A 24,016-nucleotide genomic window follows, 5' to 3' on the forward strand; every position below is an offset into this window, starting at 1 on the left:
AAAATTTGGCCAAAAATATAATGAGCAAAAAACTGAGGCTTTTTTTTTAGCTTCAGGATTTCGTCTTTAACTTTTAACCTTCGAACATCAAAGGTTAAGTTTTTAAAGTGTAACCCACAGGCCATGCATTTTCCACCAGTCACTCAGGGAGCCTGAAATAAAAATATTAACTGTTTAGGGGAGGGTCAAAAAACAACAAAACAACGTCTCACCCCAACCACCCCCGTCCTCTGAAAAATAAACAAACAGTCCCTAATACAGAAAACATGTGGAGGTTTCCAGCATCTTTTTTTTCTGTAACTAACTATAGTTTTCTTTGAGACATGCTTACTGTAAATTTAGGTTAGAACAACCTCACAGCAGTTTTGTTTTCTGAGGAGAATGTGAGCTGTTGTGTGAAGAGCGAGGAAGAATAAAACATTTTTTGCCCTGAATTCAGCCTGTCAGCTAGTTTTTAATAAATCTAGTGTTAAGTTTGTGGTTTCAGGTCAGAGCTGCTCCAGTTTGAGGTTTTGAGGTTAGAGAAATGAAATGGTTTGCTGAGGTTTGAACTTGCAGAGCCTGTTGGAGGTCAAACGCAGCCTGGGAGGAAGAGCTCTGCCTGAGCGAACATCTTCAAAAGGACACAAAGCATGATCAGATGGTTATGCGTCTGTAGGTTTGATTTGATTTGACCTGGATTTTTCCCTCGCTGGTTCTCAGAAGGATTACTGTGTGAGAAAAATGGAAATGATTTGTCAAATTTGATGTTTTTCCTGAAATGTAGCGAGCTGTTTGTAAGGCGGCGGTTTGAGTTTTCACTGGTTTCTTCTGACTGTAGGAGCTCAGATTCCTGCAGGGACGAGCATACAAACATCAAACTGTATCTAGTAGTTTGTTTCAGCGTCTCTGCTGCTGCCGGCCACTGCTTTGTTTACTGTGTGTGTGTGTGTGTGTGTGTGTGTGTGTGTGTGTGTCTTTGACCACTGTCATTACCAGCTACTGGCCTCAGGGTTAGAGACAGCCACTCTAAGACCTCTCTCTCTGTCTTTTCACATCTCCATTAGTTTCTTTGTCCTGTCGTCCCCTCAGGTTACTGTGTGTGTGCGTGGGTGTGTGTGTGCGTGTGTGTGTGTGTTGTACAGTCTCTTTCAGGGAACAGGGACATACATTAGTGCCCTCCTCAGTATCGTCATCCCTTTATCTTTTGCATCAGCAGGATTCAGAGCTTTCAACCAATGGTGTGAGCGCCTCTTGCTGACATTGAAAACAAGAAAGATAACATCAGATAAGATATATGACAGTGTAAACCTTGTATTTTCCGTGTTTAGTGATTTCTCGTGCTGTCAGATAAGTTGAAGGGTAACATGCCTCTTCATCAGACCTTAACGATGGCTTAAAAAAGCTTTCATACCCCACTGAGCAACAACACACACTAAAGCTGACACACACTTTGGATGTATAAGGTTTTCACTTGACAACAGTCAGATAGTATTAATGGTTGCACATCGGTCGTTTCATTTAAAAAAAAATTATGGTAAAATAGATTTGCTCTGTTAATAAGATGGTTTCCATTTTTGATGTAAAATAAATTAAAAAAAGTTGCCAAAGGGGAAAAATGTAATTTCAAATTTTTTATTTTTCTTAATGCATCACTTGCCTGTGCACCTTTGGTGTAGGCTACATCCTGTTTGTAGAAATAGTATCCTTTCAAGACATTTCATAGTGTGACCTTTTGGTAAAATTTGCTTTTTTCCCTTTCTAGCAGAGAGTTTGATGATAAGATCATTGATTCCACTCTCATATCTGTCAGTTCAATATGAAGGTTCATGGGAAAGTTAGCTTAGCTTAGCATAAACACTGAAAACTGGGAAACAGCTAGACTTGACTTAAAGAGGAGCCACATACATACAAGGTTGTGTCATCTACATAAAAATAGATATTATATGTCTGGGCTGGAGCAATGATATTGTTTAGACTAGTGTTGTAAAGGTAGTTGATGAGGTGGGTGTACTACAAGGTAGATGGGAAGGCTACCAAGGAGGAGGTGGGTATACTCTCCCATACACTCAGCGGCCACTTTATTAGGTACACCTTGCTAGTACTGGCTTGGACCCCTTTTGCCCTCAGAAGTGCCTTAATTCTTGGTGGCATAGATTCAACTAGTGGTGTGGTCTTCTGCTGCTGTAGCCCATCTGTTTCAAGGTTGGACGTGTTGTTGGTTCAGAGATGGTCTTCTGCAGACCTTGGTTGTAACCAGTGGTTATTTGAGTTCCTGTTGCCTTTCTATCATCTTGAACCAGTCTGGCCATTCTCCTCTGACCTCTGGCATCAACAAGGCATTTTCACCCAGAGAACTGCTGCTCACTTTTCTCTTTGTTGGACCATCCTCTGTAAACCCTAGAGATGGCTGTGTGTGAAAATCCCAGTAGATCAGCAGTTTCTGACACCAACAACCATGCCACGTTCAAAGTCACTTAAATCACCTTTCTTCCTCAATCTGATGCTTGCTTTGAGCTTCAGCAGGTCGTCTTGATCAGGTCAACATGCCTAAATGCACTAAGTTGCTGCCATGTGATTGGCTGATAAGCTATTTGCCTTAATGAGCAGTTGAACAGGTGTACCTAATAAAATGGCGTGTATATTCCAATGGATTTTTGAGGTGGGTATACCCCCTATACCTGTGTATACCCTCCACTACACCACTGTTTTAAAGTGAAAACAGTAAAGGAACCAGCACAGAACCCTGTTATCGCCCCTTATTCATCCTAAAGAAGGTTGTTTTGAGAACATCAGTACAGATTACACGTTATCTATCAGATAAATATGCCTCAAACAAGTTCTGAGCAAAAACATCCAAAACAATGACAGTGCAGTTTAAATAAAACACCGCTGTCAACAGTATTAAAAGCCTCAGAATGATCCACAAACGGTGCGGCGCAGTGCTGTCCAGTGAATGTATGATATGATATTTCACTATGTATTGATATTAAAGACGCAGAGATGAAACTCACTGAAGTGTTGCTTTGCACTCAACTGAGTCTCTTTGAAGTCTGAAAAGGAGGAAGAGGAAATTCAGGTTGTTGTGAAGCACTGACGCTGAAGAAAATATTTCTGCTTTCCCTCTTCCATCAGGAATCACATTGCTGCTTCAATGCCGTGTGTGTGTATATGTGTGTGCGTGTGTGTGGGATTATAACCCACAGCTGGCCTCTCTGATTACTGACTGCCTGGTCAGCCTGGATTAGACTCACACACACACACATTACAACAGAAAAGGTAAATACACATATTTCATTTCATTTCATTTCATTTTAATGCCGAATGCTCAGTTTGCTGACTTGCTTTTTTCTTTTCCTGCGTCTTACTTTATGCATGTGTGTATGTATTTACCTGGGTGAGTGTGTGTGTATGCGTGTGTGTGTGTGTGTGTGTGTGTGTGTGTGTGTGTGTGTGTGGTGTAATTCCCAGCTCAATAGAGCAGATATATTTAATCCTTCCCTCGCTAAAGCTGATGTCAGCATCAGCTGGCTCTGATGTGTGAGTGTGAGTGTGTGTGTGTGTGTGTGTGTGTGTACATTTTGTGGCTAATTCATCACAGTGGCAGATTAACCAGCTGTCTGCAGAACATAAAGTCGACTACTAACAACCAGCTGGAGGAGAGAGACAGGTAGAAAGACAGGAAGTGTGAAAGTGATGGAGGCTTTAGGTTTGCTATTGATTTATCTCATGACCACTGGGGCAGCTTACGTCAGGAGGTAGAGCGGGTCGTCCACCAATCGGAAGATCAGTGGCTCGAGATACTGAACCCCAAGTTGCTCCTGTTGGCTGTTCCATTCCTGTGTGAGTATGTTAAAAACTGAGTGGCACGTATGTGTAAAAAGTCTCCCCTTTGAGAGTAGGCATACCGTTGCAACCCTAAATATCAATATTATATGATATATAGGCTAATATCATTAATACATGTGGGCCATAGGTTGGTACATATCATGAAGTATAAATTAAATATTCCGACCTCAGCTGGAGTTCGAACACTGCAATGATGCTGACCACAGCGGTAATTTCTTCATGTACTGCGTTTCTTCTTCTTCCTTTGATGCCACTTTTCAGACATCAGTGTTTCCATTTCTAGTTTAGAGACATTTCTCTTCTTGGCCATCTTACGTCCCTGAATGTTGTAAACTCTCAGGTTGAGGCCTCTAAACTGAGGACATATTGGGATATGGAATATTGAAATGCTGATTGTTTTCAGCCGTCACATTTATTAACACCCAATCATTCATATGCTGCGACTGACGAGATGAGAACGTTTCATGAATCACACTCGAACCCTATCATAAGATGATTTCAGTGCTCGGATCTGCACCAGTTTGTAAGATTGATTGATAAATGAGGGCCTGTATATTTGGCTGAGAATTTTATATCTAAAACATATCTAACAAAAAGAAACTATTGGATGGATTGCCAGGAAACGTTTTATTTCCCAGATAATGTGACCTAAAGACTTTGGCGAACTCCTGGATTCCCAACTTGAGCGCCACCATGAGATTGACATTCATTGTTTGCCATGAAATTTGGAGATAGTGGATCTGAGGCTAGGCAGGAATTGATGTCACATCTCGATAGAGTCGGGAAATGAGAGGAGCCGCTGGTTTTGAGAGGGTTTTTCTGTTAAACAATACTGTTAAACAATATCTTAAATGTTACCTAACAAAACACAGGCCTCTCCTGGATGATATGTCTTTATTGTTTCAACTTTTTTCGGAGATTATTTGTCCATCAGTCTGGCATTGTCACAGTTTTACTTTCCTAGTTACCTGCATTTTTCTGCATGCACAGTCACTCGCCCCTCAGTCAGTCATTTTCCCCTCATCCTGCCTCTCTGCCACTCCTACCTGCAAACTAATCACTTGTCTATACTGTTCCCGCTCCTGCCTGTCCACCACGCCCACCTCATCGAGCCAACTCAGTTTACCTGCTCCTCATTACTCTCAGCCAGCACATATACTCCAGCCTCTTAGTCACTTGATGCCAGATTATTCTTTGGCACTCATGCAAGACTCTCCAGCACTTTGTTCCTGACTGATTTCTCATACCTACTTCTGACAGCTCTGCCACGGTACCATTGCCTGTTACTGGACTGAACTGTGTTTCCTGTTGGGCTAACGCCTGAAGGGGGATAAATACTTGTGCGGCAGACCCTACACCATAGCCTACGCACGTGGCCTACGCCGTTGTGAGCATTTATACTTATGTGGTGGTGTGTCTGTGTCACTCTGCAGTTACACCTCCAAAGCTCTAGTCAGTGGCAGGTAGGGGTGGAAATCTTTGGGCACAATTATTGATGCATCTTTAATTTATATATATTGATGCACTTTTTCACAACACACATTTCTTTTTGTCTCACTGAATAAGCATTCAACACTTGCAATTTTTAAAAACAGTGCATTTGTAATAAGAAACAGTTGAATTCATTTCCATTATATTTTATTAAACATATAAATGGAAATGCTTGCAAACTGGAAAGTTAGAACTTCGTTGTATGGAACCAAAGGTAACAACAGGTATCTTAAATCACAAGATAAAATGCGTAGTTAGAGTAACAAATGATTCGGTGGCGACAGACGTCCACGCATCACATGTAACTGCGTTCCTACCTGCCTTCAACAGCGAGGCCATGACTTCTGTTTTGGTTTGATGGTAGAGTGTCGGGATGGCCGTGTCGGTGAAATAGCATCGGGATGGGATGGTGTATCTGGGCTCCAATGTATGCAGTGCTCGAAATCCCTGATTTTCCACGACAGAATAAGGACGCATATCCTTGGCAATAAATGCCCCGATGGCCTTCATAATTCGCTTGGCCTTTTCCGATGAGGGTGGCAGCTTTCTAATTGCTTCCTCGATTGTTCTCTGGTCGGTAGCGCCACTAGTAGCCGCAGCAACAACAGCCTGCCGTCTCCCTGACTCCTCCGTCAGGTGGAATCGAGTTACATGGCTTCTCATGTTTGTTGTGTTGCCAAAGTATTTTATTTTAGCACGACACAGCTTACATATAACGTGGCTCTTGTCCAGTTCGCTTCCGCCGTCAACGTTGTAGAAGCTGAAGTATTTCCACACATCTGCTTTTAAATTAGAAGGAGCTGTTCGGATCTCAGGGTTTCTGTGAAGTGCTGTAAATTTTAGTTGATTCTAAACACACATTAAACATGGCTTAATAGAGACAATTTCAAACACAAGTACACAAATCAGCTTCACTATAACTTGCAGCATTCACAGACAAACACTTATCTGGACACATTTGCTCCACAAATACAACATGCTAACGTTATTAGCACAAGCCTATGGCATTTTACACTGTGTAAATTAGCCTAGTGGCTAGCAGACTTTTCCTCTACTCATATGAAGCCAGGGACAACAGCAACATTTAACAAAAGTAACATTACAAAGTTCGGCTCCATTACAACTCACAAGGTTCACTGACAAAACAACTGTCTTATACTAAACATGTTTTCCAAACAAATATAACATGCTAACATAATTAGCATAAGCCTATGGCATTTCATATTGTATAAATTAGCCTAATGACGAGCGGAGATTTCCTCTGCTCATATGAAGCCAGGATAAATCACACACAAGACTTTTTGTGGAGGCTTTACTGTCTTCACAATTTATTGTTTCTTATCTGTGAAATTAAAGTAAATAAAAGCTTTGTTTCCACTGAGGGAAATGGTTTCAGCTTACAGAAATTTCTTGGGAGGTGCATGTCAGGCTATGACATAGGGTCTATGTTGATGTAGAGTCTACGGTGTCAATTTGACGCAGAAGTATAAAATTGCCTACTTGCGCGGTTAAGCCTCTTTACCATCCAGGGCGGTGTGGCCTTTGTTGGGAGACTTCATGGGAGTGTCGAACTGTATTGTGTGCTACTTATTAGTCCTGCCCTGTACCTGCTGAAATGCAACAGTAAACACTGTTCCCAACTGTTCCTGGTCTCCTTTGTGCTGCAGTTGGGTCCAAACAACACCCATTACAGGCATAGTAGAAAGCTCTAGATACTACAGTGCCCATGAGACTCAGTCACTGTTGCTATGGAGGCCAGTGAATCAGTTGCCTAATTAATATAAAATTTCAAAAGAATGTAAAACCTGTTTTCTCTATAGCGTAATCTTTGAATTCGACATGCCGTTGGCAGCGTATGTAACATAATTTTAAGATCTGTGATTGGATATTGCTTGATAAAACGGCACCTTGGGAGTCGAAGTTAATTTCTCACCTTATGTTTTTATATACATACATATACTGTACATAGGCTTGTATCTTTGATTTTATGTCAGAGAACCAGATACTTTCACAGCTGTTCATTTTTTTTACTCTCACTTCACAACTCTGAATTTGACACATAGCTTTCTGACACATCCAGACCACTTTGTTGCTGCAATCAGGAGCAAAATACTGCACTATAGCTGCTATATGGTTCTCAATAGGTCCCCCAGGCTGACCTACGGCTATGAAATAACAGCAGTGACTTTCTGATGGCTGTCTTCCTAAATGTCAAGTCAGTTCAAGTCAATTTTATTCATATAGACCAAACGACAAATTTGCCCCAGAGGGCTTGAATGCATAGCTGGTCCAGCTGGTGTGTCGATGTCGATACCAGAGACCTTGATTTTCTCTCCAGTGCGGACCTTATGGGCACCAGCAGCTGCTATACCACTCTGTGAATTAAAAACCATCATTAGGTAACAATTCCTCCTGCGCCTTCAGCCAATGGTGTGACGTTACAGCATTAATGAGATGATCCAAATCTGATCCAAATCCCCAAAGAGAATTTAAATACAGTAGTAATGCATGTAGGTCATACGAGATAACTGATGATGAAAAAAAAAACCTGGGTGGGTGGGTGTGTGTCCTGTCAGAGGTCATGTGACTTGGCAGAGCGAACGGAACAACAGATGGACACAGTCATAGACTGACCTACACACGCACACACACACACAGTGTACACTCGACACACACACATACAGTATGTCATCCTTCCTCTCTCCTCTTACTCATTACTTCATCACTCTCCCTGTGAGCGTCTGATGCTTCACACTCTGCATCCGGTGTCATTCGGGCCTTGCTCCTCTCCGCCCGTCTTTCTGTCCACCTGTCTGTCCCTCAATGAGTGTCTCCTGTTAGTGTCATTACTTGTTCTTGTGGTCGGTGTCACGCTTACATCAGCACTGTATGCACTGTTGCTGCGTTTGGTCATTACTGTTTTACATCTAGAGTGGATTTGTATTATGGTGAGGTGGTAATATATAAAGTCGTGTTATGGATCACTTATTTTAAATCATTATCTGACATTAAGTGTGGGCAGATTGGGTCCTGTTATCACAGTTTATATCATCTACAGATAAATATCAATGATGTTCAGCATGAGTAATCATTATTTATGTGTCTTTTTGTTCTCCTTTCTCAGGGATGAAGACTCCTCTCAGCCCCTCTCAGCTCCTGGAGAGGGGGCAGATCTTTGCCTTTGGAGGAATGTGTCAAGAGCTGATGGACCCCCCAACCCCTACAAGTACCAGTCTGTCTGTCCAGCAGACTCCGTCCACAGGTAACTGACATGCTCCAGAACCAATGCTCTGAATTATCTCCTACATTCTCACTCATCTGTTTAGTTTTCTCCAACAGTCTGACTCATCTTTGATGTTTTTCTCCTGTAGTCCTTCTCTGACTCATCCTTGTCGTTTACTCCAACAGTCTGACCCATTTCTCATTCTTGATGTTTTGTTTTCTCCGACAGTTTGACTCATCCTTGTAGTTTTCTCCCATATACTGACATATCTTTGTAGTTTTCTCCTACAGTGTGACCCATTCTTGTAGTTTTCTCCTACAATCTGACTCACCCTTGTAGTTTTCTCCCATAGTCTGACTCATTCTTGATGGGTTTTTTTCTCCGACAGTTTGACTCATCCTTGTAGTTTTCTCCTTCATACTGACTTGTCCTTGTAGTTTTCTCCTACAGTTCAACTTGTCCTCGATGTTTTGCTTTCTCCTACGGACTAACTTATCCTTTTAGTTTTCTCCTATAGCCTGTCTTTGACTCTTCTATGTAGTTTTCTCCTACAGTCTGACTCATCCTTGATGTTTTGTTTTCTCCTACAGTCTGACTCATCCTTGATGTTTAGTTTTCTCCTTCAGTCTGACTCATCCTTGATGTTTTGTTTTCTCCTACAGTCTGACTCATCCTTGATGTTTAGTTTTCTCCTTCAGTCTGACTCATCCTTGATGTTTGTTTTCTCCTACAGTTTGACTCATCCTTGATGTTTGTTTTCTCCTACAGTCTGACTCATCCTTGATGTTTTGTTTTCTCCTACAGTCTGACTCATCCTTGATGTTTTGTTTTCTCCTACAGTCTGACTCATCCTTGATGTTTTGTTTTCTCCTACAGTCTGACTCATCCTTGATGTTTAGTTTTCTCCTTCAGTCTGACTCATCCTTGATGTTTGTTTTCTCCTACAGTTTGACTCATCCTTGATGTTTGTTTTCTCCTACAGTCTGACTCATCCTTGATGTTTTGTTTTCTCCTACAGTCTGGACTCATCCTTGATGTTTGTTTTCTCCTACAGTTTGATTCATCCTTGATGTTTTGTTTTCTCCTATAGTCTGACTCATCCTTGATATTTTGTTTTCTCCTACAGTCTGACTCATCCTTGATGTTTTACTTTCTCCTATAGTCTGACTCATCCTTGATGTTTTGTTTTCTCCTACAGTCTGACTCATCCTTGATGTTTTGTTTTCTCCTACAGTCTGACTCATCCTTGATGTTTTGTTTTCTCCTGATGTTTGTTTTCTCCTACAGTTTGATTCATCCTTGATGTTTTGTTTTCTCCTATAGTCTGACTCATCCTTGATATTTTGTTTTCTCCTACAGTCTGACTCATCCTTGATGTTTTACTTTCTCCTATAGTCTGACTCATCCTTGATGTTTTGTTTTCTCCTACAGTCTGACTCATCCTTGATGTTTTGTTTTCTCCTGATGTTTGTTTTCTCCTACAGTTTGATTCATCCTTGATGTTTTGTTTTCTCCTATAGTCTGACTCATCCTTGATATTTTGTTTTCTCCTACAGTCTGACTCATCCTTGATGTTTTACTTTCTCCTATAGTCTGACTCATCCTTGATGTTTGTTTTCTCCTACAGTTTGACTCATCCTTGATGTTTGTTTTCTCCTATAGTCTGACTCATCCTTGATGTTTTACTTTCTCCTATAGTCTGACTCATCCTTGATGTTTGTTTTCTCCTACAGTTTGACTCATCCTTGATGTTTGTTTTCACCTACAGTCTGACTCATCCTTGATGTTTTACTTTCTCCTATAGTCTGACTCATCCTTGATGTTTTGTTTTCTCCTACAGTTTGACTCATCCTTGTAGTTTTTCTCCTACAGTTTGATTCATCCTTGATGTTTGTTTTCTCCTACAGTTTGACTCATCCTTGATGTTTTACTTTCTCCTATAGTCTGACTCATCCTTGATGTTTTGTTTTCTCCTACAGTCTGACTCATCCTTGATGTTTTGTTTTCTCCTGATGTTTTGTTTTCTCCTACAGTTTGACTCATCCTTGTAGTTTTTCTCCTACAGTTTGATTCATCCTTGATGTTTGTTTTCTCCTACAGTTTGACTCATCCTTGATGTTTTACTTTCTCCTATAGTCTGACTCATCCTTGATGTTTGTTTTCTCCTACAGTTTGACTCATCCTTGATGTTTGTTTTCTCCTATAGTCTGACTCATCCTTGATGTTTTACTTTCTCCTATAGTCTGACTCATCCTTGATGTTTGTTTTCTCCTACAGTTTGACTCATCCTTGATGTTTGTTTTCACCTACAGTCTGACTCATCCTTGATGTTTTACTTTCTCCTATAGTCTGACTCATCCTTGATGTTTTGTTTTCTCCTACAGTTTGACTCATCCTTGTAGTTTTTCTCCTACAGTTTGATTCATCCTTGATGTTTGTTTTCTCCTACAGTTTGACTCATCCTTGATGTTTTACTTTCTCCTATAGTCTGACTCATCCTTGATGTTTGTTTTCTCCTACAGTTTGACTCATCCTTGATGTTTGTTTTCTCCTATAGTCTGACTCATCCTTGATATTTTGTTTTCTCCTACAGTCTGACTCATCCTTGATGTTTTGTTTTCTCCTATAGTCTGACTCATCCTTGATGTTTGTTTTCTCCTACAGGTTGACTCATCCTTGATGTTTGTTTTCTCCTATAGTCTGACTCATCCTTGATGTTTTGTTTTCTCCTACAGTTTGACTCATCCTTGATGTTTTGTTTTCTCCTACAGTCTGACTCATCCTTGATGTTTGTTTTCTCCTACAGTTTGACTCATCCTTGATATTTTGTTTTCTCCTACAGTCTGACTCATCCTTGATGTTTTGTTTTCTCCTACAGTCTGACTCATCCTTGATGTTTGTTTTCTCCTACAGTTTGATTCATGCTTGATGTTTTGTTTTCTCCTATAGTCTGACTCATCCTTGATATTTTGTTTTTTCCTACAGTCTGACTCATCCTTGATGTTTTGTTTTCTCCTATAGTCTGACTCATCCTTGATATTTTGTTTTCTCCTACAGTCTGACTCATCCTTGATGTTTTGTTTTCTCCTACAGTCTGACTCATCCTTGATGTTTTGTTTTCTCCTGATGTTTGTTTCCTCCTACAGTTTGATTAATCCTTGATATTTTGTTTTCTCCTACAGTCTGACTCATCCTTGATATTTTGTTTTCTCCTACAGTCTGACTCATCCTTGATGTTTTGTTTTCTCCTATAGTCTGACTCATCCTTGATGTTTTGTTTTCTCCTACAGTCTGACTCATCCTTGATGTTTTGCTTTCTCCTATAGTCTGATTCATCCTTGATGTTTTGTTTTCTCCTACAGTCTGACTCATCCTTGATGTTTTGTTTTCTCCTACAGCTTGACTCATCCTTGTAGTTTTTCTCCTACAGTTTGACTCATCCTTGATGTTTGTTTTCTCCTATAGTCTGACTCATCCTTGATGTTTTGTTTTCTCCTACCGTTTGACTCATCCTTGATGTTTTGTTTTCTCCTACAGTCTGACTCATCCTTGATGTTTAGTTTTCTCCTACAGTCTGACTCATCCTTGATATTTTGTTTTCTCCTTCAGTCTGACTCATCCTTGATGTTTTGTTATCTCCTACAGTCTGACTCATCCTTGATGTTTTGTTTTCTCCTGCAGTCTGACTCATCCTTGTAGTTTTTCCGACAGTCTGACATATCCTTGTAGTTTTCTCCTACAGTCTGGTGTATTTTTCTACAGTTTGTTGTTTTCTCTTTTAGGTCAGGGCGGAGCCTACTCGCTGTGTGACGTGTGTAATCTGCAGCTGACCTCTGCTGCTCAGGCCCAGATACACTACAATGGCAGGTCTCACCTTCGAAGAGTGAGACAGCTTCAGGCTGGAGAGACAGGACAACAGGCAGCAGGTACACTACGACCACGGCTGTCATGTGATTGTAGCAGCAGAATTAGCAGTTGTATCTGCACGGGTACCGTTACAGCAGTAACAGCAGTAGGACCAGTAGTTTATTTTCATCAGTTCCTTGTATGTTCTAATGCGTCTTTATGTCTCTGATTCCAGCAGGGACTCAGTCTAGGTCCCTTCCCCAGGCCACAGGGCTCAGCTCCCAGACTGCAGGACTAACTCCAACCCCAGGCCTCAGTACGGGCCTCAACGCTTCATCCAGCACGACTGCAGGTAGGGCCAGCGCTATAACTGCTTCTACTACTACTGGTGCACTGCCCCGACATTTACTGATTCATCAAACGTTTTATGTTGCCTCACGACTCCTGTTGAAAATTGCACTTGAATGCACCACAAAGACTACATGTAACATGACATGCATGTGAATTCTGTACCTGCACGAGAGGAAATGAGTAGTCAGTAGTCTGTGCTTCTAATCCAGACAGTAGGCTATCGCAGAAATGCAAGTTGTCACGGTAACCAGATGGACATTAAGTGCTAAACAGGACATTAATTTGTAAAGTCTGACTTTCTGTCTGCTGATTGAGAGTGACTTTGGCTCATCCATCATCAACAGCTGCTGCCATCTGGAAGAGGTCAGAAAGAAAAAGAGATTGTGTGTGTGTGTGTGTGTGTGTGTGTGTGCGTGTGTGTCTCAGATTGACCCCTGAGAGAATAAACTGACCCTGCATTAACTCAGATCACATACTCAGCCTCTGTCTGCGTAATGTTAGCTCCACCCAAACACCTGTCAGTCATGTTGGTAATATGAAATTTGTAGCTCCTCCTAACACGCTGGCCAAAGTTCACAGTACCCATGTTACCTGAAATGAACTGAGCATCTCAAAGGTGATATGTGAATCAGGGTTTGTTGTGTTTGGAGGAAGGAATGACAAAAATGATGCTGAAAGCCAAGAAGTCTTTATGCTCAGCTAGTGCTAAGTGGCTGCTGGTTCATATTCAATGCACAGACATGACAGTGGTATCCATATTCTCCTCTGAATCTGGGCATGAAAACAACGAAGCTAATTTCCCATAAGTTCTGATGTCACATGTTTAAACTGTTAATGAGATGGTCTATGAGTATTTTCATTATTTTTGGTTTTCTAAGTCCTTTCAGCGCCCTCTGCTGCAGATATTACAGCTGAAGCCTTTCACATTGCCTGACCCTCTTTGGGTCTGTGATCAGCTGTGACTGGAACAGTTTCAGAGCGTCTTTAGCGATTCAGACCCAGTTTTTAAAGTCAAACTGCTGGTCAACAGAGTGAGAATGTGCTAAGGAGTTAAAGTGGAGCAGACAGCAGCAGGTCATTAAACTGGGACGTGGCACTGCTCCGAAACCACACTGACATTTCCCAAAGACACCGCTTGCATCGATTCAATATCACTGCATTGAATTTGGTTGTGTTAATGTGTCTGTGTCTACAGAAATCTGTCATGATGATGTCTCTATGGGAATTACCTTATAATTAAGAGTTCCAGTTAATTGTCCTTATTTTCTTGATCAAAAAACACAATGCAGAGCTTCCATTGGAAATCTGTCGTTTTAGTGATAAGTGGAGCTGATGTCTAGGTTCCACTCAAACAAGACAACATAAATTGTATTGTAAAGCAAAAAGCATTAAATAAATAAGTTCCAAAATAAAAATACAGGAAAACTCAGGAAAAGAAAACAAACAACACACACACACACACACACACACACACACACACACACACACACACACACCACTCAGCCTGAATGGTCATGTGTGTATCTGCAGCAGCAGCAGCAGCTGTAATTACATACTATGAGTCTATATCAGTGTACAGGCTACAATAACACTGATTAAAGATTAAATCTCTCTCTACTGGACACACACACACACACACACACACAGACACACAGACACACCACTCAGCCTGAATGGTCATGTTGCTCTCCCTCTCTCTCTCCGTCCATTATATGATGCACGCTCGACCATGAAAAGCTCTTTGGCCTGCACTCAGCTCCTCTAGGCCAGGCTGTGTGTGTGTGTGTGTGTGTGTGTGTGTGTGTGACAGTGACCTGGCTTGCTGAGCAGCCTATCAGCAGTCAGGTCAGATGACATCACAGCCGATACAAACAGAGGAAGACAGTTGATGATATCTGTGAGCTCCTCACTGATGATCATATAAAACAGCTGGAATCAGTTATTTGTATCAACTATCTTGTAAAGACCAGTTATGTTTTCTTTTTTTCATCTTTTCCTAAATAATCTAGAACTCACAGTCAGTATTCATATATCACCAGAAATTAACCTGCCTCCTGTCTGACTGCTGAGCGTGGACACTTGTCTCTGTCCTTCCAAATTAAATCCCCACATGGTCCAGTCATGTAGGTTTGGATTTATGTTGACAAGACACAGCTCCTAATAGAGTTGCATGTTTATGTTTTTTTGTTTGACTCAGCGACCAATGAAATCTTGTCGACTAATGACCTTTCTGGTCGACCAAGGTTTGGTCAACTGTTCAGAAGCAGCCCTAGTAAAAGTATGAAAACATCATCCTAAAAATGTACTAAAAGCATTAAAGGTATAAGTACTCACTGGGTAGAATAATCCTGTCAGTGTTATATTTTTATATAGTATGTTACTGGTTGTAATTATTGATGCATTAATGTGTAAGCACCATTTTTAGCTCTAACTGATGAAGGTGGAGCTCATTTTTATTACTTTACACAGTTGGGTAGTTTAACATATGATGATGAATCATCGTTTACAAATAGACCTTATGTTTTATGTATAAAATCCTGATCTGTAAAGTAGTCACCACGGCTGTCAGATAAATGTAGTTAAACATACAGTAGTAGTACAAAGTGCAATATCTCCCTCTGAAATGCAGTGTAGTTCTTCTGCCCACACACTGTGTGTAGGTGCACAGCTACAGTATGCAGCAAGCTAAATACACTTCCAGTAAAGGTTATAGATGAGGAATTGCATTTGAATTTACTGGAAGTCTTTGTGAATCTGTGAAGCAGTATTGGAGACCATAAAGAAAGTTATTGTAAAAATAAATTAGTGCAGTAACAAGATGGATTTATAAGAGTCTAGACTAGCTGTCAAATTTGTTACACTGTCCCTCAGGAACTGCCAGAAAGACATCATCACCAGTTAAAGATCAGCACGAAGCCCCTATAGAAAGTAAATACAGTAATGGATTTTGAAAACATGCACACAGAGTTAAACATAAGTGAAAGAACAAAGAGTGAAATACTTGTTAGCCCAGCAGTACTAGAATGTGTAGGCAACACATTAGTCTGTGCTCGCACTGAAAGCAAAACATGCACATATGTGGCTGCTGGAGTGATTTTTTGGCAAATATTCATCCTTAGCAGCTGTACTAATAGTTGTGCTAGCTAACTGGGGAAGGCAGCTAATGGCTAACTTAGTTTGCAGTAGAATACACATGATAGCTGGGATCAAGTGATATAAACAGTGTGAAGACAGAGGCATCATGCTCTGAACCAGCGTGAACCAAGACGGCAACATTCCATTATTTTCATACGGTCATGGCAGTGCATTAATGCTTCACTCCTTCTGTTGTTTACGTTCCTCAATAAAAGACTAACTTAAATGACTCAGACCATTTTGCTAAGAAGCAGCTCAACAAAATAGCTTACACAAGTCACAGATGCATATTTTCTGAACCTACCATGTAGTCTCGTGGCTTCACTTACTAATCTCTGTGCCCTCTCCTTGTTTGTTCTGTCTCTGTTCTGCCATTAAATTGAAGAGTTTCAGGAGTCCACAGACGGCAACAATAAGTTTGTCCTCCAATTCTGATTCACAGTAACGTCAGTCAAATCTTAACTTGATCTCAATGCTGACAGTCTTTTGCAACACAGAGTCATGGGAATTTCTCACTCAAGTTGAGAAATTTTCAGCTCACGTGAATATGTGATCAGAGCAAATTTCACATGTTTATGTCATTTGAGTTGCCTGGTGCAAATTCGCGTCTATTCATGTCTTTGCCTTGACTTTGTATGTAATGTCACCGTGTGAAATGCTGGCACTACTGGATGGGTTGCCCCGTGGCACTTCACATCACTGTTTCAATCTTGCCTCCTCCGGAATTAAATGCACCTTTCCTCCACTCGCTCTCTACTTGTACATACCAACTCCCGTAGCAGCTCTTTTTCTCTGCTCCTGTGGCAGCTCGACTCCTCTCCTCACCATTGATGCAAAGAGAACTCTGTCGCTGTGTCTCGTGTGTGACGAAGAATGGATGACAAGAGACTTGTTAGGATTGAGAAATATCTTGAGCTAAATGACCCACAGACCATATCCAAAAAGACATCGCCTGTTGAGTCATAGCTGTGGAGATCGGCACTTAAGGTGTCCACACATGATTTTAAGCTAACACAGAGGTGGAAGAGGTATAGATCTTTCAGTAAAATATGTAATAACTTTGCTTGGTTGTCAGTTAACGATCTACAGCATGACGCATCCGGTGTGTGCTAGGTGTGGCACTTGATGCGCATTTCATGACGCTCTGCGCGATGCCGGTTTATTTTCAACTCTACTGTAGTGGTTGTTACCAGAAACATAATGGTCAACTGAAACCAGCTGCCGGTGGTAGAGCAGACTCATAAATAGAGCAGACTTTTCCATAAAAATGGAAAAACGTGTGACGTTGGCGAAAAGTGCATCAAATTGTGTTCTAAAATACACAGTGCTTGAGTAAATGTAGTTAATTTCCACCACTGCTAAACACACACTACAATCACACAAACACTATCAGAACCCGAATTCATGGAATAAAAATGATAACATGGTTTTCTTAGGCTGAGGATCTTGGAGAATCATAGTCATACTAAGGGGAGAGGAGTGCTTCCTCTCACTGAATATGCTCCTACTTTTCTCCTCAGTGGCAGTTAATGACCACTGAGAGGCAGTATTAACACTCTCACACACACACACACACTTAAACACACACACTCAGTCACTAATGAAAGAAGTGAATTCCCATGATCCACATGCTCAGTACAAATGAAGAGATTAACTCACATGAGACTCATAACATTTACAATATTACAGCTCCCCTCCTCTGTTGGTTTCCTGTGTTCAGCGTGGGCAGAGTCGTTGCTGGGTCCTTAAGACAACAACACTAATGTGCTTTGACTGTGTAATGTGTTGTACTGCTGCAAATACATGCCGAGAATGCAATGTGTAAAATATTTGGAGGAGAGTGTTGAAGTTTCTTTTATTAACTGGGTGAAGTGTAAAGTTACATTTTAATGAGACCAACTGTTTTCCTGATTGGTTTCTTTCACTGTGGAAATGTCAAAATCAGTTCACCTTTTACTTTCTTTGCCTTTCATGTAAAAGTGTGAGTGTGTGTGTGAGGGAGAGCTAGCTCTAATTAGCTCTCCTGGGCTAATAAAGGTCAGCGTGTTGTCCTGCTGATACCTCATACATAATGAGTACAAGACAGTTATTAATAGATACCTATTGTAGCTGTGTTTGTGTGTGTGTGTGAGTGTGATGGAGAGACTTAGCAGGTGTTGATGTGTAGTCTTGGGTTGATGTATTCAGCTGTGTATGAATAGACCCTGCTGACGGATACACACACTCAGGGTGCTGTTCAGTGATGACAATAGCCTCAGAAGAGGGAGAGAAGGAGGGAGGTCGAGACTGCATGGGGGTGCATGACCAGATTTGAACCTATGATGCTGCACCCACATGAACCACATCTGTGACCACCAGTTGACAACTTGTAATACAATATGTATTTATAGGTCAAGAAAAAACTGCTAGGGCTAGTAGAACTAGGACTGGTGGGACAGATTAAGGTCTAGGCAGTAGAACGACTCAAGGTCTGAGAGGTTTAGTCAAGGTTAGGTAGAACAATGGCTCTCAACTGGTGGGTTGCAGTCCAAAAGTGGGTTGTGGGTCCATTCTGAATGGATCGCAACTGACTCGCGCATGTGTCAATTTGTAAAAAACATGCTTTATTTTGAAGTAGTTTGAAATTCCAGCACAGAACTTTTATTTTGAAATGCTGTTTCTTGCTGTAGAGTGAATGAATAATGGACAGCTACTTCACAGAGACAGCAAACTAGCTAGACGGCATGGCCAAATGCAAGTATGATGATAAATATAGACCCTTTTAAGGCTGATGTCACAGTGACATCAGTTTGTTAGCTGGAGGTAAAACACAACTTGCCACCACAGGGCTGTAGGCTCCATAGGAGTCTTAAAATGTCGTCTTGTTGTGTTATTGGGAGCCAGAATAGAAGGAGTCATTGCTCAAAACTAGCCGTCACTGCCCGTCAACAAAAACAAAGACAAATGGTTAAATGCGAAAAGATGAAAGGACTGGACGGAGGCCATCATCAGAAATGCTCACATGTGCAGCGCACACTTCATATCAGGTTAGGGAAAAAGTATTTCCTGTTGTATGGATGAATAACGTTATGTGTATTAAAGGTTGTCCACCTCATCAGAAACTGGGAGGGATTAAGAGGAATACTGGATTTTTCCATAACACTAACTTTTTAGCACATTAGCTAACGTTAGCTTTGACAGCAAAACAAACTGGAGGAAACCGTTAAAGTGTCGTCCTCCTTTGTAAGATTGGCATAGTTATCAACTACAAAGCCAGCCATCCCACCTTCAGCAATCCTGTCAAATCATCCATCCATGGTGGAAGTATGTTACAGTGTTGGTTAATCTTTAATTGCTATGGAACTCTTGAGGCTAAAATACACTGGAGGCAAATGGCATGGGTCATAAAAAATGCCAAAAAATGTAAATTTTCAAAATACAAGATGGCTAGATGCACATTGGTGCTCCTTGCATTCTCGGTGTGTAACCTGACATGGTGCATTCGTAAATTTAGTCTGACGCTCTACCCTACAACAGGAGCCCTGTTGGTCAAAGAGGATTTCTAAATGCACCACTTGTATCATCTTTCTCCATTGTGTCAAACAAGCCAACAGAACTTGTTTGCTAGCGCTAGCTAATGTTTGTGGAGAATCATTTTGCCTCCAGCTAAGCCCCACCCACCAGAAAATGTCATGATGTTCACTCAACGGTCTGTATTAAACTGTGTGAACCTTGAATTAAGGACTAAGGAGAAATCGGGACCCTGTGGCTGGACCAGTTGGGAACCAAGGAGGTAGAAATCTGTTGACACCAGCTGAACTTGCAGAGGACTGGGAGGACTGGTCATTGTGTGGACAAAAACTTGCAGGACTTCGAAAGGAAAAGAAAATAGTAGAATACTGATAAGATTGATAGAGTAGACACCTGTTTAACAGACACTAAGAACTGTGCCCGATTATTATATTATATAACAGTGAAAAGAAAAATGAAATACACTTGATGCTATTGGAGAAGATGACTAGACAGTGGAGTCTGTTGCTGTCCATGCTGGAGTTGTATGGAGATTGACTGGCTTCAGGAGCCAGCCTCAAGTGGCCTTTCAAAGGACTGATACTTTTGCCACTTCTGTATTGGGTGTGTGGCCACTTGTTGCCCCCCCTTGTGAATGATCAGTTAACAAGGGTCTGCTATTATAGTGTAGATGACCTGACATAAACTCTTGTAGTGTATATGACCTGACATGACTTCAGCCAGATGACCTATTATGACTGAGACCCAATACGGGTAGGTGAGGAGAGGCCATTGTTCCCAGAATAACAGGAAACAGCAGCATTAGTGACAGTGATTCCTCATCACTATCTGTCACAAAACCATTCTGAATTATTATTCCTAGTAGAACGTACCAAGGTCTAGTAGAAATCTGGTAGGACTAGTGGAACTGGTAAAGGGATTGGTGTTGGGGATTTGGGACTGGTAGAACTAGTCATGGTTAAGTAGGAAACTGGTACTGGCTGGACAAGGACTTGTTAATGTGCAGCATAAAAACAGATAGTAAAGGACTGGCAGTATTGGTCGAGGACTAGTAGACAACCGATTGGACTTGCAGCGATAGAGGACTATAGGACCAGTATCTTTGTTAGAGAATAAGAAGGACTAGTAGAGGACTGGTAGAGGATGATCTCTATAAACAGATAAATGCGGATATGTGCAGAATCTGTAGGCAAGGGGGCAAGATTTTGGTGCTCTGGTTTCAGTTCCGAGTAGCATTAAACAATCAGGTTTGAGTGCCAGGTAAACAGAAGTGGAAAGCATTGGGCGGAATGCAACCTCTGAACCCATCAGCTATAGTCTTAACCTCAATTCAGACCAAAGATTTGCGACGAGACGAAACTGTTTTAGAACGTTGCAGAGAAAAGTTGCAGCAGTGTGAACTGGCTGTCTGAACTCAACTCAAGCCAGCTGATGGTGTCACCTACAACTCAGCTGGGCAAATTGCCGACGGCTGGTGTGAGAACGTAAAGCTGGTCACCTGTTTCTACAGCCAGTCGGCTTGTAGTGAAGTCTGCTGGTCAAGTCAAAATGACCTTGCTGCGGCAGGTGCTCCGTCCCCGCCGAGCCCTGTTTCCGTTCTCACAGTGTGCCGATGTTGGACGGCGGGTCGCTGCTGCTGTTCACTGTATGTGCTTATGCCCCCCCTGGTTATTTATATTATTGTGGCGTATTTATTATGAATACAGTCCATCTGATGCTCGTTTTGTTTCTGTTTTTTGCCGTTTCATCACTACTACAAATGCAGCTGTAGCCAGTATCTCATTATCACTGTCCTCATTCATATTTTAAGAAGCTACAAATTATATTCAGCCCAAAAATAAACCTGAAAAGCTGCAAATCAGAACAGAAGTACAGAGAGTTGTTGCATAGAGATGATACACCATCTCATCTAGTTGCATTGGTGTGAACTGGCAGGTTTTTAGAGCGTTGCAGAACGGCACGTTGCAAGTAGTTGCCTGTTTCCACTCATGAATCTTTGGTCCGAACTGGGCATTGAGATGATTTTGCTTTACATACGCTTTTTGTAAAAATGTTCTGCATCCATATGCAGATTTCTGTTTGTAGAGATTACCTGAAATGAGCGGTGCATGAAAGAGGGAGTCTTGGCAGGATTTCTGCTTCCCCCACTGGATCTCCCACAATACTGGCCGCTGCCCCCAGAGGCTTATCATCGTCAGACTGAGAGCTGATGGGTTCCAAGAGGATGGGTAGAGGATGGCTGTTGTTTTCCAGTCCTGTTTATTTGTGGTTTTGTTTTCCTTGCTTTTCAATCATACATTTTTCAGTTCACTAGCTTACTTCTTTTTTATTTTCCTCTCCTCTTTCTTGGTTGATTTTTTTATCTGTCTTCCGTGTTTCCTGATGCTTATTTTGTTCAGTTATTTGTTTGTTGCTCTCTTTAATTCTTGCTTCATGTACTCATTCTGTATTTTGTTCTTGAGTATTAAGTAATTCATAGCTTATGTCCTCCTCTCCCCTCCTTTGAGTCACGGTGCCATGAACTGGCTGAGAGTGTGTGAGCAACACAGAGATAGAGAGACAGTGAAAGAGGGATTTCCATTGAGACAGAGTGGCTGTCATCGCTGCTCACCCTGAATATCATCACCTCAGTGATTCCACTGCACACTCTTCCTCCTCCTCGCTGTGTGTCGGTCGCCCTCCTCCATCCACACAAGTGTCCCTCTGCGCTCACACAGACAGACACACAGACAGACAGACAGATAGTCAGGTGGCGATTCTCTGCTGTTTGGTTTGGGTTTTCTCTCCGTTAGTTTTTGTTGTCGGGGGAGCAGATGATGGACAGGAGAGGGAGGAGGGGGATGAGGAGGAGGAGGTGAGACGGCTGTCGCCCTGTTGATGATGTGGAGTAGTTTCCTGAGTCGAGGTAGGTAATCCTTCTGTGTGTTTCTGTTTGAGCTCCACGTTGAGCTGCTGTGGTTCTCAGTGTTAGCGTCCTTTTTTTTCTGGGTCTGTTACGTGTGAGTGCGTTTGTTCACTGAGGGGAGGACAGGGGGGATTACATGACCCAGAGGTCGTGACCTGGACTCGAACCTTAAACTGGGGTGATGGTCTCTCTGCTCATGATGTGTACAGTCTATTGGTCATTGTCATATGTAGACATAATGACAGTTATTTTCACATCACAGCAAAATGTCTAATTTTCTTCAGACTGTTTTCTATTTTGTTGTAATATTATTATAGTAATATAATCAACCAATCAGTACAATTCTGTTGATCTGTTTTTGTTTGCTAGAGCTGGAGTATCTCTTAAAGTTACAATGTGTAATTTACGTGGTTCTTTATTAGCAAATATCAACTATTGCTTTCATAAATATATATTTACTAAAGTGTAATGCAATTCACATACAAATGGAAGCTTTCTCATAGGCTTAGAATGATTTCTCTATATATACATAGGCAGGGCGCGGCCTGCTGGAGGCTGCCTTCTTGCGTTGCCATATTTGAATACAGTGCCCGCAGAGACACACGCGCTTCGCCTTTCGCGTTTATCTAGAACTTGCCATCACTGGAGACAGAGAAGGTGAAGCTCCTAAATAAATATTCACCTCATTGCTAGATAGACCTACTCCTGAAAAACTTGAAAAACTCGTGGATGATGCCACCTCTGTTTGTGCAAGGCTTTCTGTCCTACGAGGCCACCGTCACTTACCTGATGGGAGGGGTGAGCGAGTGAGCGCGAGTGAGCCCTGCAATCTAGAATTTGACCGCTGATGTCACTGTTACTTACCATTTTTACACACTGGGGCTTTAATTGTGTTGTTTCTTGGCTGAGGTGTAAAAGTTGTGCTACTGATTAAGAGGAGATGTGATAAAGGCTGATGGAAGCTGATTTCAACTATGAAGGATGATGTTATGAGACTAGATATCTGAGATAAAATAAAAATCAGAGATAGCTTTAGGATTTTATGATGGTTATTTTATTATTTTAAAATTCTAAAATTATTCGGACATGCTATATTTAAGTAATAATAATATAAAGGTTGTGTATGCGACAGAGTGTTAATATCGCAGCAATTTACTATTTGCTATGTAAAAATATAGTGGAGTAATGGCGTCCTGAGCAGAGAATGAATGCTACGTCTGTATGTGTTATTATCTGAGCTTCTCTGTGGTTTGTTGTGGTAGGCCAGTCCGGCCGTGAGTGCACATTAGTGCATGTGTGTATTCCAGTAAAGTAAAGGTAAAGGTAAAGTTCCACTGATTGTCACACACCTGAATGTGTGAAATTTGTTCTCCGCATTTAACGCATCCCCTGAGGGAGCGGTGAGCAGCAGCGGTGCCGCGCTCGGGAATCATGTGGTGATCTAACCCCCCAATTCCAACCCCTGATGCTGAGTGCCAAGCAGGGAGGCAATGGGTCCCATTTTTATAGTCTTTGGTATGACCCGGCCGGGGATCGAACCCACGACCTCCCAGTCTCAGGGCGGACACTCTACCACAAGGCCACTGAGCTGGCTACCCCATTGCTGCCGCTTTGAGCTGTGTCCATATGGCACTTACCGCTGATATCAAAACATCAAGCGCACTATCAGGTATCATCGTGAATGTGTTTGTTGCCATCGTTTAGTGTTGTGAATGGAGTTAACACTG

The 24,016-nt window shown here is 41.6% G+C and overlaps 1 protein-coding gene across 2 annotated transcripts in view; it reads left to right on the plus strand.

Moving 5' to 3' along the window:
- Positions 1-24,016, plus strand: part of znf385b (zinc finger protein 385B) — an 86,054-nt gene that overhangs the window by 18,628 nt on the left and 43,410 nt on the right. For both annotated transcript variants that reach the window (XM_078174644.1, XM_033617023.2), the window contains exons 2-4: positions 8,444-8,581; positions 12,325-12,468; positions 12,624-12,740. In XM_078174644.1, coding sequence (XP_078030770.1) covers positions 8,446-8,581; positions 12,325-12,468; positions 12,624-12,740 — 397 coding nt within the window. In that variant the 5' untranslated portion in view covers positions 8,444-8,445. The remainder of the gene's footprint in view (positions 1-8,443; positions 8,582-12,324; positions 12,469-12,623; positions 12,741-24,016) is intronic.

The sequence above is a fragment of the Epinephelus lanceolatus genome, chromosome 14 (assembly GCF_041903045.1).
Source record: "Epinephelus lanceolatus isolate andai-2023 chromosome 14, ASM4190304v1, whole genome shotgun sequence".
Classification (NCBI taxonomy): Eukaryota; Metazoa; Chordata; class Actinopteri; order Perciformes; family Serranidae; genus Epinephelus; species Epinephelus lanceolatus.